Source organism: Micropterus dolomieu, linkage group LG15 (assembly GCF_021292245.1).
Source record: "Micropterus dolomieu isolate WLL.071019.BEF.003 ecotype Adirondacks linkage group LG15, ASM2129224v1, whole genome shotgun sequence".
Lineage (NCBI taxonomy): Eukaryota > Metazoa > Chordata > Actinopteri > Centrarchiformes > Centrarchidae > Micropterus > Micropterus dolomieu.
In genome coordinates, this window is record NC_060164.1 from 2,559,313 (window position 1) to 2,574,311 (window position 14,999).

At 41.7% G+C, this 14,999-nt stretch overlaps 1 protein-coding gene across 1 annotated transcript in view; it reads left to right on the forward strand.

Annotated features, from left to right (window-relative positions):
• The window catches only part of col13a1 (collagen, type XIII, alpha 1), a 177,355-nt gene that overhangs the window by 128,325 nt on the left and 34,031 nt on the right, over nucleotides 1–14,999 (forward strand). Inside the window, exons 19-26 of the mRNA XM_046071250.1 lie at nucleotides 4,556–4,591; nucleotides 4,682–4,735; nucleotides 9,612–9,638; nucleotides 9,767–9,802; nucleotides 9,900–9,956; nucleotides 10,469–10,492; nucleotides 10,612–10,665; nucleotides 13,254–13,298. Of these exons, the coding sequence (XP_045927206.1) occupies nucleotides 4,556–4,591; nucleotides 4,682–4,735; nucleotides 9,612–9,638; nucleotides 9,767–9,802; nucleotides 9,900–9,956; nucleotides 10,469–10,492; nucleotides 10,612–10,665; nucleotides 13,254–13,298 (333 nt within the window). The remainder of the gene's footprint in view (nucleotides 1–4,555; nucleotides 4,592–4,681; nucleotides 4,736–9,611; nucleotides 9,639–9,766; nucleotides 9,803–9,899; nucleotides 9,957–10,468; nucleotides 10,493–10,611; nucleotides 10,666–13,253; nucleotides 13,299–14,999) is intronic.

The window sequence follows — 14,999 nt, forward strand, 5'->3', positions numbered from 1 at the left end:
TCCCCTTTAACAGGTAGAAACCTTGAATAGAACCTCAGGGTGGGCGGCCAGCTGCCTTGACCAGTTGGGGATGAGTGAGGGAGAGAGAGAGAGAGCAAGATAGCGAGAGAGAGAGAGAGAGTGCTGGGGTTGGCAGGGAAGCAGCCAACATAATATCATAGCAGTGGTACAGACTGAAAATGAGTAATGGTACTGATAATTAGAGTAATGTTAATGATAGTAATGACAACAGTAGGACTAGTAACAATTGTAGCAGAGGGTGTCGAGCAGGAACACGGTGGCAGCAGGTGACTCGCAACCACAGATCCAGACTCCACAGCTCCTGTTGGGTCAGATGTGCGACCAGGCTGGGCCTTAAGCCTGGTCCCCACCTTCACCAGCTTTATAAACTTTGTCAAAAAATACTCCATTAGGTCAAATTTGCAATCAAAAACTTCTCTGGAGACGGTCAAGAGTCTGTGCAAAAGAGTTTATTCTAAAACAGGACACACAAACCCGTACAACATCCCTGCAGGTCAGAGGATGAAGTCAACCCTATGGTCTGCAGACAGCCTTATGTACATCTCTTCTGGGCTGGTTTGCCCCCTCCTTTCCTCATGATGAATTTCTTTTCCTCTGCTATTGTTGTTTTTACCAATTAACACTGTTCTCCAGCTGTCATTCTTTACTGTATTTCATTAATGCTTGGTTTCTTACAGCAATCTTGATGTTATGCTGGCTACTTTCTGCTTATTATCTCTCTGTCGTGTTTTTATCAAGCATCTAATGGTTTTTTGATCATCCTATCTGTCGTGATTTCTACCAGCCTCTGTCGCTTTTCTGCAAAGCGTCTGACGCTTTTCTGCAAAGCAAAAATTCCTTAAGCAAATTCACTCAAAGCTTACACAGGCTATAATAACCAGAGGTTGGAAGTTGACAATCAAACCCCTTAATCAGTAATTAAGCTTGTAGTCTTAATATTAGCAGATTAACACATCAGCAGTTCCTCATGTAGTCATAACAACAGTAGATAACAGCAGACCAAAGCATGCACTTGTCACAGCAGATTTTGAACACCTGCAGCCTCTCCTGCTGTCATAAATCTACAGTAGATTACAGTTGCATAGTCTCAGTGTCTACGGTCAATGCTCCCACTCAGGGATCTTAACCACAGTGAACTTGTTACTGCATTCATGATTACAGCACAGCACTTCTAAGTAGAAAATAAGACACATCTCGGTAATGTTCAAAGATTAAGAAGTAAGTAAGGATAATTAATAAACTGCCTAATAATGATTAATGATTAATGCTAATTAAGGATAATAAATGATGAACTAAGAATGATTACTTATTAATATTGATTGATTAAAAATGATGAATTAAGAGTGATTAATAATTACTACTAATTAAGAATACTAAAATGATCAAAAATGATGACCTGCCCTCTGCTGATCATGCTACTTTCACCAAAAACCTCACTTTGTGGAATAAGCTGGTGTCTTTTGTGCTGTGTGCTAAAGACAGGACATTCCTACACAATTTTCACTAATTCTGCTTCTGTATTTTAACTTTGCTGGTGTTTTTGATGATGTATTGTTGTGCTCATTCACTCTGTTCCCAGAGCACACGTGCCTGCTTACACACACACATGTGCTACTGCCTCTGGACAGTTAGACACAGAGAGGACCACACACACTCAGAGCTATAGAGTTTCAACCTTGTGATCTTAACTTTACACTATAAAATAACACTCTAAATGATGACAATGTAGACCACCATTGCTCTAGTAATTAATGATAACAATTTAGGCTATAATGCTCTAAAATAATTCTCAACACTTCAGAGCCAGAAACACCCGCAGGAAGTGATAGGAGGAGAGAGGAGAGGGACGAGAAAGCACAAGACTACGGGAAAGGGGAGAAGTCGAGTTAGCATCATGGGATATCCCCCGGCAGTCTAGGCCTATAGCAGCATAACTAAGGGATGGTTCAGGACTCACCTGAGCCAGCCTTAACTATAAGCTTTATCAAAGAGGAAAGTCTTAAGCCTACTCTTAAATGTGGAGATGGTGTTTGCCTCCTGAACCCAAACTGGAATCTGGTTCCACAGGAGAGGAGCTTGATAGCTGAACGCTCTGGCTCCTAGTCTACTTTTGGAGACTCTAGGAACCACAAGTAACCCTGCATTCTGGGAGCGCAGTGCTCTGGTGGGGTAGTAAGGTACTATGAGCTCTTTAAGATAAGATGGTGCCTGACCATTAAGAGCTTTGTAGGTAAGAAGAAGGATTTTAAATTCTATTCTGGATTTTATAGGAAGCCAGTACAGAGATGCAGACACCAGTCAGAGCAGAATGAATGAAGGCACTAGCGAATAGGAATTGGTTTACGGTTGGTAGCAAAAGGCACAAGTAGCAGATCATAGGCAGGTTTAAAGGAAAAGGGTAAGGCTCAGGTATAGATACAGACAGGAGTGTCTGGAATGGCAATAAAGCAACACTGATGATATGGCAGAGAACGATGGCAGGCGGAGGTGATGAGGGCATTAGGAGCAAATTCGCAGGTGAGTGTGAAAGTTAAAGTAGGCTTGGTGATGCAGTTATGTGGGAACACACAGATCCACACAGAACTGCTGGATATGACATGGCTGGGTTGCCAGAACAATGGAAAATAGGTGACTGGCAGACTAATCGAGAAGTACAAAAATTATTTCACTTTACACATGGAAAGTTTTCTTAATTCTAAGTCATTAGGGAAACCCTGGCAGTGAGTAGCTGCATTTCCAAGTCCTGTATGACAGGACGACTTGGCTGCAGCAAAAACAGTGAAAACAAGTAATCCTGCAGCATGATTGGAAGATGATTATAGTTCATTTCATTGTGAGGGTGACAGAGTGGCTCATCCCTTCTTTTACTTTTCCTCTAAAGTGGAAAGTCTGAAGTTGCATGGCTTCAGTAAATGCTCCGTACTTGTATAGCGCCTTTCTAGTCTTTTCGACCACTCAAAGCGCTTTTACACTACATCTGCATTCACCAGTCACACACATTCATACACTGAGCCTAAGTGCTCAAACAGAAACTAACATTCACACTCATTCACACACTGGCGGAATAGCCGCCAGGGGCAAATCGGGGTTCAGTATCTTGCCCAAGGACACTTCGACACGCAACCAGGAAGCCAGGGATCGAACCGCCGACCTTCCGATTAACAGCCAACCCGCTCTACCTCCTGAGCCACAGCCGTATATTAGCGTATTGATAAATCATGATACAGCATACCAGTGTGATATCCATGTGGTCCTACACCCACTGTTTGTCATAGAAAAGGAGAGATGTTAAATTAGAAACATATTAGACAAATGACACCTTCAACTTTTCAGGTGACCAGAGTGATGGTTCAGGCAGTGTGGAGCAGTCATAGACCAAAGGGTGATGCTGTTTTCTGTTTGGGGCAGTTGGTTGTTGGGGAGTGTCTCTAATGAGGGTAGCAGGGTCCAGAAATGTTTTATCTGATCACAGTCTCATGTACGTTAGCAGACAGTCTGAAAAGTGCAGCCTTAATTACACTATTAGGCTACAATATTCTTATGATGTGTGATTAGAACTTAGTCTTGAAAAAGAACTTCAGTTTCTCAGAACACACACAAATAATCAGCGAATGAATGCTTGTCGTATGGTTTCAGTGGTTGCCATAGGAAAAGTTGGTTAAGAGGCAAGTACCAGAGGCTAGTTTTTTATAGTGGCAGCAGTAGTAGTAGCCACAGCAGTAGCAATATTATCAGTATCCGTACCAGTTGGAGTACACTATAACAGTACAGATAAGGTACGTGTAATGTAAATGTGTGGCTCTGCACACCAACCAACCTTCCTCATCCAACTTGGATGGGACACATGGGACAATGATATAGGTTAGTCAACAGAATTTAATCAAATCAAGCAAAATATTCACTATATTTTTTTTTATTTGAAGGAGCTTGTTTAAAGGATTCCTGTATTATCTGTTTCCCTTTTACTTACACTATTTCAGAGCCCTCTAAGATAACACTTCTTAATTTCTCACTCATAAATTGTGACCCTCTGTCTACATCTATGAGATGTTATATCAAAGCATCATCAGACACACAGTTGATGCATACCCATTTACCAGGAGAAAACTCCAGTATTGTAGGAACTCCCGCTACCAACCAGCTATGTCTGTGATTGTGTGTTTGCAATTCATAAATCATCAATGATCATTACTGTAATCTGTAATGAAATTGAGTTTTGTAACTCCCTTCTGCTACACAGACAATATACATTAAAACAGAAGCAATTATAAAAATGGTAAACAGAAATAAACTATATTCAGTGGAGCAGTACTGAGGATGAATTTGAGTTTGGCAGCAGAAACTTCTATATCTCTTCCCAGAAGGCAGTAGGGTGACTACAGAGACCCATTCTGTAATCTGTCCATGTAACTGCATGTATAATTGCTTTCATCTTGATGGAAAAACATCTTGAAGAAAAACTGTGTATCAAATGTTTTTCTTATAATGTTCTTATACTCCTTCTGCCATCTTTATGCCATCATGGCTATTGTAGGGAGAAGCAGGTTTCCCAGGCGCTCCTGGGTTAAAGGTAAAGTCATTTTATGAGCAGTGTATTCAGCAATTAATACGTACCCATTCAGATCAGTGGGTCATGACTGTTTTTTTATCCACTGCAAAGGGTCAGGCTGGCATCCCTGGTACCCCAGGCATCCCTGGCAAGAGGGGCTACAGGGTAGGCCTGGAATGGAATGAGCATCATAACTGTCTGGTTGTGCTTCGGTCATCCTGACATCCTAATTATAACTGAACATCTGTAAAGTCAGATTTAAATCACAAGTCTTTTGTGTTTGTGAATGGCAGTTAAGTTCCACTTAAACGGAGTGTGTTTCTTTGACCTATCTGTGCTGTTAGCTGGGCTTCAATTGGTGTGTGTTGGAGTGCTGTCGGATAGTATAATTAGCCTTATAATACCATTTGTCAGTCATTCCTAACAACACTCATACATGCATTCTTCAATTTATTCTAAATCAAAGAATGTTTGGTCAGAAACCATTCTTTGTTGTGCTGTGATCTGTGGGAATGTACAGAAATGTTTTTTGACAAAGTAATCCTAAGTTCAGTCCACATACTATCTTACTAACAAGCTTTCAACTATAGCGTATAGTCTCCATCAGCAGATTGAGTTTGTTCAGTTGTCATGGAGATGACAGGCTGCAGAGGCCTGCAGGACATCACCAGCTACAGGAAACCATCCCCCCACTCTGGAGAACCACCAACCACCACCTGAATTTATTTTGCTGTAGGTTTGATAAACCAACATTCATATCCCTCACCCAGTTTGACTCAGATATCACACAACCAACTGTAACCCGGGCCATCGCTCGCCCCTCCCTCTAACCCCTCTCTTGCATTCAGGATCTGTGAAGATGATGTGTGTCAGCTTTTTCAGAGACAGAAGATAATGAAGGCACCAGGCACCCTCCTGTCTGAAAGCCTATGCTGACCAGCTGCCCCTCATCTTCACACAGATCTTCAACAGGTCACTGGAACTGTGTGAAGTCCCCTCATGCTTTAAACGCTCAACAATTACCCTGGTGAAATCTTTCAAGAGACTGATGTTGGCCCACCTGGAGGACATTACAGGCCCCTGATGGACCCTCTGCAGTTTGCCTACCAGGCAAACATGTCAGTGGAAGTAGAGTTGTTTGAACATCATACATCAGCAAATGTGATGTCAATAAAATGATAAAATCATTCCCCATTCAGAAGGCCTGGATGAATGGAGAGGTGAGGGCTCTATCCAGAGCCAAAAAAGCTGCTTTTCAGTCGGGTGATAAAGAAGCCTCCAGCACCGCCAGAGCGATACTTTAAACTGGCATCAAGGAGGCAAAGCGGAGACATCAGCAAAGACTGGAGAGAGACCTCAACACCAACAACCCCAAAGATATAGACGGGTTTCTTGTATACAATCACAACTGGATGCGCGCGCAGCCAGGGGGCAAAAGCACTTTGGTAGCCGGTCAGAAGACTGTAGTCAATCACTGTAATCAACTCAGATTACGCATTGTTTGTAAATTCTTGGTGACATAATAATAAACTGCCATGTCAGAGTTAGATCTGTTTGTTTGTTTTTCATTTCGCATATTAATATAACATGCACGACCGCGCTGCAGGTTAGCGAAACCGGACACAATGTAGCCAAAAAGCTATTGGAAGAACAAGGGAGAGATGCAATTCTCAGCAGGCAGGCAAAACTTGACATAACACTGGTAGCTAACGTTACTGCCAGTAAAGTATCCACTCGGCAGAGAGTGGGGTTAATCAACGTTTTGTGTTTTGTAAAAGCACTAAATACTTCTTTTATAAGTGCATGTGCAAAACAGTAATGTTAGTTCAAAAGTCGAGAATCTGCTTGATTTTTTTTTTTCTCAGACAGTGGTGTTAAAAAATGTTATATGTTTTGTTAAAATCATGTGTCAAGTGTTTTCAGTTCTGCTGGTTGTTGACTCCTCAGGTTAATTATTGTTCAAGTAAAGTGGATTTATTTCTAAAATGCGCAGCTGAACAGGTTTCCCATCACTTTTAAGGCTGGGATGTAATACCCAGTAATAAGTAACGTAATATTATTACTTTTTAAATTAGTAATAAGTAAAAAGTAAGTCATTAAGTCAGTAAGTTATTTGCCCAACACTGCAGCTAGATATGCTGTATAAACTAATGTACCGTGAGGACAGAACTTTCTGCCCCCTGGTTGCGCGCACATCTCTGTGATGACTTTGCACAGAAATCTGTGTATGTGGCAGGCCATCAAAAACATCACAAGCTACAAAAGCAGGAGCGCCCCGATCATGTGTGAGGCCACATTACCAGATGAACTTAGCACCTTTTATGCTCGCTTTGATTTCTGTAACAAGGAGTCAGCTGTAAAGTCTACTCCACCTCCAGAGGACCGGCCCCTGTCAGTATCCACAGCAGATGTGAGGAGAGTCCTGCTGAGAGTGAATATGAGTAAATCAGCTGGGCCTGATCTGGCCATGTACTAAAAACCTGAACCAATCAGCTAGTTGATGTTATTACTGACATTTTCAACATCTCACTGTCTCAGGAGAGGTTTCCCACCTGCTTCAAGACAGCCACCATCAATCCTGGACCTAAAAGGTCTGCAGTGTCTGGTCTGAACGACTACCGCCCTGTGGCTCTCACCCCCTTTCTGATGAAGTGCTTTGAGAAACTGGTTCTTCAGCACTTAAAGAACAACATCCCAGCCAGCCTGGACTCTCAGCACTTTGCTTTCAGAACCAACAGATCCACAGAGGATGCCATCTCCACTGCCCTCCACTCAGCCCTCACACACCTTGAGAAAAACAACACCTACATCAGAATGCTGATCAACAAACTCAGGACACTGGGTTTAAATACAACACTCTGCAACTGGATACTGAACTTCCTCACAAACAGACCCCAGTCAGTTCAGATTGGCGGACACACCTCCCCCACTCCATCGCTCAATACTGGAGCCCCCCAGGGCTGTGTGCTCAGCCCCCTCCTGTTCACACTGTACACTCAAGACTGCATTCCCCGACATGGAGAGAACTCTGTTGTGAAGTTTGAGGATGCCACCACCATCATCGGCCAGATTTCAAACAACAATGAGACTTCATATCGGGAGGAAATTCATAATCTTGCAGAGTGGTGTACAACAAACAACCTACTGCTCAACATCAGCAAATCTAAGGAGCTGATCGTTGATTTCAGGAAAAGGGAAATAAGGACACACACTCCTGTCTCCATCAGAGGTGATGAGGTGGAGCAGGTGAACAGTTTCAGGTTCCTGGGAATCAGCATCACAGAGAACCTGACATGGTCATCTCACATCTCCACGCTGGTGAAAAAAGCTCAGAAACGCCAGTATTTCTTGAGGAAGCTTAAAAAGGCCTAATTCTAGTGACAAGTTCTTGTCAGCTTTTACAGAGGAGCAACAGAAAGCATCATGACTGGAAACACCACAAACTGGCTGTTCACGGCCAGGCCTGGAGGGCTCTGCAGCAGATAATTAAAACTGCTCAGAAGATCATTGGTACCCATCGCACCAGCATCAGTGATATCGGTGAGTTGAGGTGCCTACAGAGCCCAAAGGATACTAAAGGACAGTACCCACCCAGCCACAGCCTGTTCACCCTGCTTCCTTCTGGGAAGAGATATAGACGTTTCTGCTGCCGTACCACCAGGCTGCAGAGCATACATAGGTTACATGATGACAGCTGAGCTATGTACATGTCAACTGAGCAAACTTAATTCACTGATGCAGACCATGAGATGCAGATGAAAGCTGCATAAAACGCTAGTAAGTGGTCACTGAGGCAAGAATTCTGTAATCAGCTATTTCCAAGTTCCAGTCCTTTAATCATATTCTGTCTGCTGATTAGATTCATTGTTAATGTTTGTTAATTGATTCTTCACTAAGCCACACCCCGAATACGCAGCTGGCCAATCACTTGCTCTACCTGAGGTCCGACACTTTCATGGCTGCGCTCCATGGACTCGTATGCAACAGGAGTTGTTATCAAGTTTGGGTTTTTTTGCTGTATTTTCCAAGGTATGGTCAAAGCTGTTCCTGGGGCACTTTCAATAGTTACAGTCCCTACCCAGAGAGGTTGAAAGGAGAAGTACGATTTATTCACTTTCCAAAACCTAAAAAAAATCCTGGAAAATGTAGGCTGTGGTTTGTTCCTAATGTAATGTTAGTTAGCTAACACTAGCTAACTTACTACTGAATGTAACATAATATAACCCTACTGTTCTGCTTTTTAATGATTGTAATAGTGAACAGAGACCTACCCAGCTGTACAGGAACAGTGTTGATCCTTAATATCGTTGTCCTCTTTCTCAATAGTCAGGTGACTCTGTGATTGGTAACGTTAGGCATTAGCTTCTATCATTATTTTTTGTCAGTTTGACAGCCTGAATACAGCCTTCAAATGCTCGATGCAACTGCAAAACTGTCTACTCTGAGATCGTTTTTTCCAATAAATTAGACAATATTTCTCCAGGGAGTGCAAGTAAGTAATAAACAGTGGCAGCACCGTGCTAAAAGTCCAACAGGTCTTTTAGCATGGCGGAGACAGTAACTAAGGGGGTGTGGCTTAGCGAAGGGTCAATTAAGTAACAATGTAGATTCCATGTGAATTTTTGATTGTGTGAACCACCTAAAATGTGTATAAGAATTTATAATTATGGGATTTACTATTGTTACTAGATATTTGAGGATCATAGTGGTTGGATTATTCAGTATTTGTATTTGTATCCCACATTTAGTATTTAGGGTTGTTCACAGAAATTTAGGGGTTTTCTCATAGAAATTGAAACTTTTGAAATACAGTATACTGACACATATCATTGACTGGCAACTTTGAAAACATCAGTATCTAGTACATGATTAAAAGTATTACGTTGGACAGCAAAAATCTATATTCAGTCAAACCCTATTTGTCTGGCTAATAATATTAAGTTGTACTCTATTCAGCTAAGACCTCTGTATGTATTCTGGATGTGCAGCTTCAATAAAATATCATGCTCATGGAAGTCACTGCATGATATCTCTGTTACAGGGTGACAAAGGCGACCAGGGAGATAAGGTAAGAAAAGACAACATTCTGAAATAACTAAAAAGAACAGTTCAATAATAATACTACCTTCCAAATACTAATAAGAGTTGAAAATATTTATGAGGAGTTTAAGTGTAAAACTTCCATTTAACCTTTAGGGGGAAATAGGTCCTGAAGGCTCAACTGGACCAAGAGTAAGTCATGACTGGCAGACAGACATGTTGCAAATATGTCTACTTTATAATCACTATGTTCATGATTAAGTTTATAAATGGTCTTTTCACCTTATAGGGTCCTGCAGGCCCAACTGGGGAGCCAGGAAAGGCTGAAATCCACAACAATGAAAATGTATGTACACTCAACAAAATTATAAATGCAACACTTTTGTTTCTGCCCCCATTCATCATGAGCTGAACTCAAAGATCTAAGACTTTCTCTGTACACAAAAGGCCTATTTCCCTCAAAATATTGTTAGTGACTGCACATTTTCGAGTGGCCTTTTATTGTGGCCAGCCTAAGGCGCACCTGTGCAATACCCATGCTGTCTGATCAGCATCTTGATATGCCACACCTGTGAGGTGGATGGGTTATCTCGGCGAAGGAGAAGTGCTCACAAACACAGATTTTAACAGATTTGGGAACAATATTTGAGGGAAATAGGCCTTTTGTGTACATAGAGAAAGTCTTAGATCTTTGAGTTCAGCTCATAATGAATGGGGGCAAAAACAAAAGTCTTGCGTTTATAATTTTGTTCAGTGTAATTCTTAATTATTTCCACTTTTCTTAGAAAAACTAAAGAATAACAAACAGTATTATTAACAACATATTTATTTATGTATACATTTAATATTACTCCACAGGATATTCGCAACATACCTCTGATGGTAAGTACTTTCTAGGGTTTATCATTTGTGTGTATATGGATGTTTATGTTTATCACGATATGTGTCACCACAGTACTTTTAAAAATTATATCATAGTAGTTGATCTTTTTTTGCCCTAGGGCCCCCCTGGATTACCTGGACTTCCAGGACCTCCTGGACTCCCTGGTACCAAGGTAGGAGGTTTTTTGTGTTAAGGTTTTGTGTGTCCCATAGCCAGAAAAACCTGTTAGTGGCCCTGGGGGAGGGGGCTTGACTGCTGGATTAACTGGCCCCAGGTTTTTCATGGAATTTGTTTGTGGGTCATTTGATGAAATGCAAATGTATTTAGTATCATGAACCATATTAGTATAAAACTGAAATAATAGATAACACTATGCAGGGCCCTTTCTCAACACATTGTCAAAGGAGTAAAGGTCCAGTGTGTAATATTTCTGTGGAATTATTGACTTAAATGCAATATAATATCTAACTATGTTTTCAGTGGTGTATAAAGACCTTACGTAATGAACCGTTATGTTTTTATTACCTTAGAATGAGCCATTTATTTATACATAACCGCAGGTCCCCCCTTCTATGGATGTTATATTTTGTCGCCATGTTTCTACAGTAGCTGACAATGGACAAACAGTGCTACAGAGCACGTTTCGTCATCACGGTGTTCTTCTTCTGCTTGTATAATTCCGGCAGTGTAGACGCCAGTCACTACATTGAATGCGTACGAAGAAGAAGAAGAAGAGGAAATAATAATAATAATAAACAGTCTCTGAGTAGTCTTCTGGTTTATTAGAAGTAAGAAGAGAAGTGACATTTTGACAAATGAAGGAGCACACGTGTTATTTAGCACTAGAGAGAGAGAGAGCCAGTGGATCTTCATACAATGAAGCCAGACAGGGTTGCAACAGATGCAGACAGATGACGCCAGAAATCACGGATATAATCGTTGTGGATTTTCCCAAATGGAAGGCTTTGATGTGGGACAGATGTTTTCAAAGCGGTGCTGAAGTTGTCTGTTTTCTGCTGGACGTGTAATTAAGTTAGTCGGACTTTAGCGATGTAAATGAAAAGCTTGTGGTTTGGCTTTGCCGGTTATGTTAGTGAGATAATCAGCTGATCAGTAATTGGCAATAAAATGGTAATGTTAGCTTACAGCATCAAAGCGATCAACCAGCTAAACTTTTACTGCCCTGGTAGAAAAAACATGTAGTTGGATTAATTTCATGTAGTTAGTTTCCAGCGCTGTGCTTTGGCCTGTGGTGTAAAATATGTAGTTAGGTTAATTTAATGTAGTTACCCACTGTATTATGTTGTAGGTCACCCAGGTTTTGGCAGCACTCAGAGCCCAACTAACAATAACTGTAGTTAACTGTAGTTGTAGTAAGAAATGTAAATGCTCCGTATTTGTATAGCGCCTTTCTAGTCTTTTCGACCACTCAAAGCGCTTTTACACTACATCTGCATAACACCAGTCATACACATTCATACACTGAGCCTAAGTGCTCAAACGGAAACTACTCATACACTGGCGGAACAGCCAGGGGCAATTCAGGGTTTAGTATCTTGCAACCAGGTGGAGCCAGGGATTGAACCGCCGACCTTCCAATTAACGGGCAACCCGCTCTAGCTCCTGAGCCACAGTCGCCAGCCTTAAATGCCTCTGGTACATCATAAACAACTGCAGCCCTTTCATTCTACTTTTTCCGCAATACAATGGGTTGGCCAATCAAATATATGCAAGTACAAATTCCTGGAAGATTACTTTGTAATGTGAATGCCATATTTCAGCTATTTACCTTACGGCTAAAATCCACTGACTGGCTACGGCGCGTTACGTCTGCGCATCCCAGAAGCGGCTCTCCGCTCCGCAGAGAACAGGTAGTAGGTCTATTTTGGCTGCTAGCTGCGTCATGCAGCACAGAGCAGATCGAACCAGGCAGGAAGTCAGACACAGAACGGCAGAGAGAATCCAGCCAATTTTCAAAATAAAACACCCTGTTGAGACTCCCGATTGTAAAACAACAATAAACACTGTTAAAACAGGCACAAAAAGAAATCATTTAACTACATAGCGTACTTAAACACAGTAGAAGCACAAAATGCAAACACTGATTACAAAATGAACAAAATCTAAACATGTCAGCAAAATCAGTCTGCAAAACGCTCTGATTCTGAAATGCTCCTTGTGAGAAATGCAGCCTGAAGTTGACGGAACATAGAGCTGTGAAGAAGGTAGTAGAAGCACAAAAAGGACAAATTAATAACAAGTAAATAACGTGGGGCAGGCTGCACGCTCTGCTGCTGAAACGCTTCTGAGACCCTTCCAGTGGACTTTGACGCCAGGCTACGGACGCATCAAAACCGGGGCGCAGCCATAACCTGCCGTAGCCGGAGTCGGTGGATTCCTGGCTTTACAGTCTTTATGACAAAAGATAAAATAATTAACTTGTAAATAGTTAACAATGTTAACTTTCCAGAGTTGTAAAATCTTGTCTATGAGTGTTATAAAACACTGTGCAGTGTTTTGGCATCCTTTAAAGCCATTGGTGTATTACTCAAGCTGGACTTCCTGAATCATATTTCATGTCTCACCTGCAGGCTCTTGCATTGTTTTAATGTAGCGTTGATTTTCGTCTCAACAAAATTCAAAAATCAAATTACTAGAAACCAATTGATATACAGTAAGTTGGGGACCCCTGTGGGTCTTGGGCCATGTGGCAATTTCCTGCTTTGCCTAGTTGGTAATCCAACTTTGGTGTTTCCTCAGGGTGAAGTTGGTCTACCAGGTTCTCCAGGACTGGACGGAGAAAAGGTAAAACTTATCAGCAATCTATTTCACTAGCCAGGCAGTTAAATTGTTACATTAATGAAGATGGTGATAACCTATAGTCTTATTTCCACCAAAAGTACCCAGGACTTTGAGTCCCAAGATTTACTTTTCAAGGACTAAAACATCCTTCAGCCCATTGTTGTGGGCATTTCCACCGTGGTTTAAAGAACTGTGAAGATTAGGCAAATTTAACCTGCTGACGTATACGCCATACAAAGCAATGGACAGGCATCATCAGTAACCTCAATCCATGAGCAAAATGTTCAAATGAACATCAGAATTGATTGGAATGAATATTCTGGGGGAGTATAATGAAGAGACACGTGATAAAGTTTGTTACAAATTAAATAACAAACTGAATAAATCCATCAAGTTCTTTAAGGAACTATGGCACAAAGAAAGAAACGCAAACATAAAGTTGCTTTCAAAGGTGTGCGGTTCAGCAGGGTGGTGGACCCAAATGCAGTACACAGAGCGGAGTTCAAACAAACCAAAGAAAAATCCAAGAAGGGGAAATAATCCAGAAAGCAGGGAAACAGGGCAAGACAGGCTACACACTACAAACACTGCAATGACCGGACAAAGACTGAGTGAGGGGAAACAAGCAAGCATATATACACAGGGTTAATGAGTTGGAAGGGGATATGCAGGTGAGAGACATGAGACCAACGCAGGCACAGCCAGGCAGAGAGACAACAGGGGAAAACAGACAGACACTAACAGGTTGCAAAACACAAGAGAAGAATCTAACTGGAACTCAAAACACAGAACAGACAAGATAGAACTGAGAAACAAAGGCAACTCCACAAGACAGAACAGACTAAAGAACAGATACAGAACAGACTAAAATAACAAAACTGAGAATTAACTAAACAGAGCAGACAGGCACACAGTGTGACAATCGCAACTGTTTGGAAGGTCATGAAAACATTTCCAGCGGACAAGAGCAGCAAATCAGCTGCAGCACTCACGTCTGTGTCTGCCTAAAAACGTATTTATAAAGCTGTATTTTGCGTAAATCTATCAGCTGTTAGCTGTAAACACACCGCTGGATGCTATTTCCGAGCAATTTTTTGGGGGGTAATATAAAGACCCTTGAGCTAAATTTAGACTCTTGTCCCTTCAGTTGGTTCCTCCAAAGGGGTATAGTTCCTGTGGTGGAAACGCGGCTTATTAATTGCAATGTCAATTAAAGCTGCAAGCAGCGTTGGGCGGGCCCTCGCACTTGTAGCGCGTCCGCGTGTGAGCCGGCCGAGTTGCATATTCTGGAGCTCTGCCGGTGCGGCTGTGAATTTCCTACGCGGTTCCGACGCCGCATGAAGGTGTTATATGTCACTTCCTGTGTCCCCTATGTGGAGCTACATAGCACTTGCCGCTATGAATATAAATCGGTATTGACGTGTAGATGTCTGCGGGGTGGGAGAGTTAACAAGCACGTAAAGTTTGTTTCAGATGTGAGCATGTACACTGAACAATAATGTACCCAAACAATAAAATAAATTCCTTTTATATTTCCCTGCCTTGTTGTTTATGTGTACATACAGAGGAAGAATGTGAGAACAGCACACATTTCATCTTTACTGTGTGTTAGAGCATGGGAGAACAGTGGATACTTTTAATACAGCCCACACCCCTAATACTGTGTAACTATAACAAGTAGAGAACAGAAGAAAAAGATGTTCT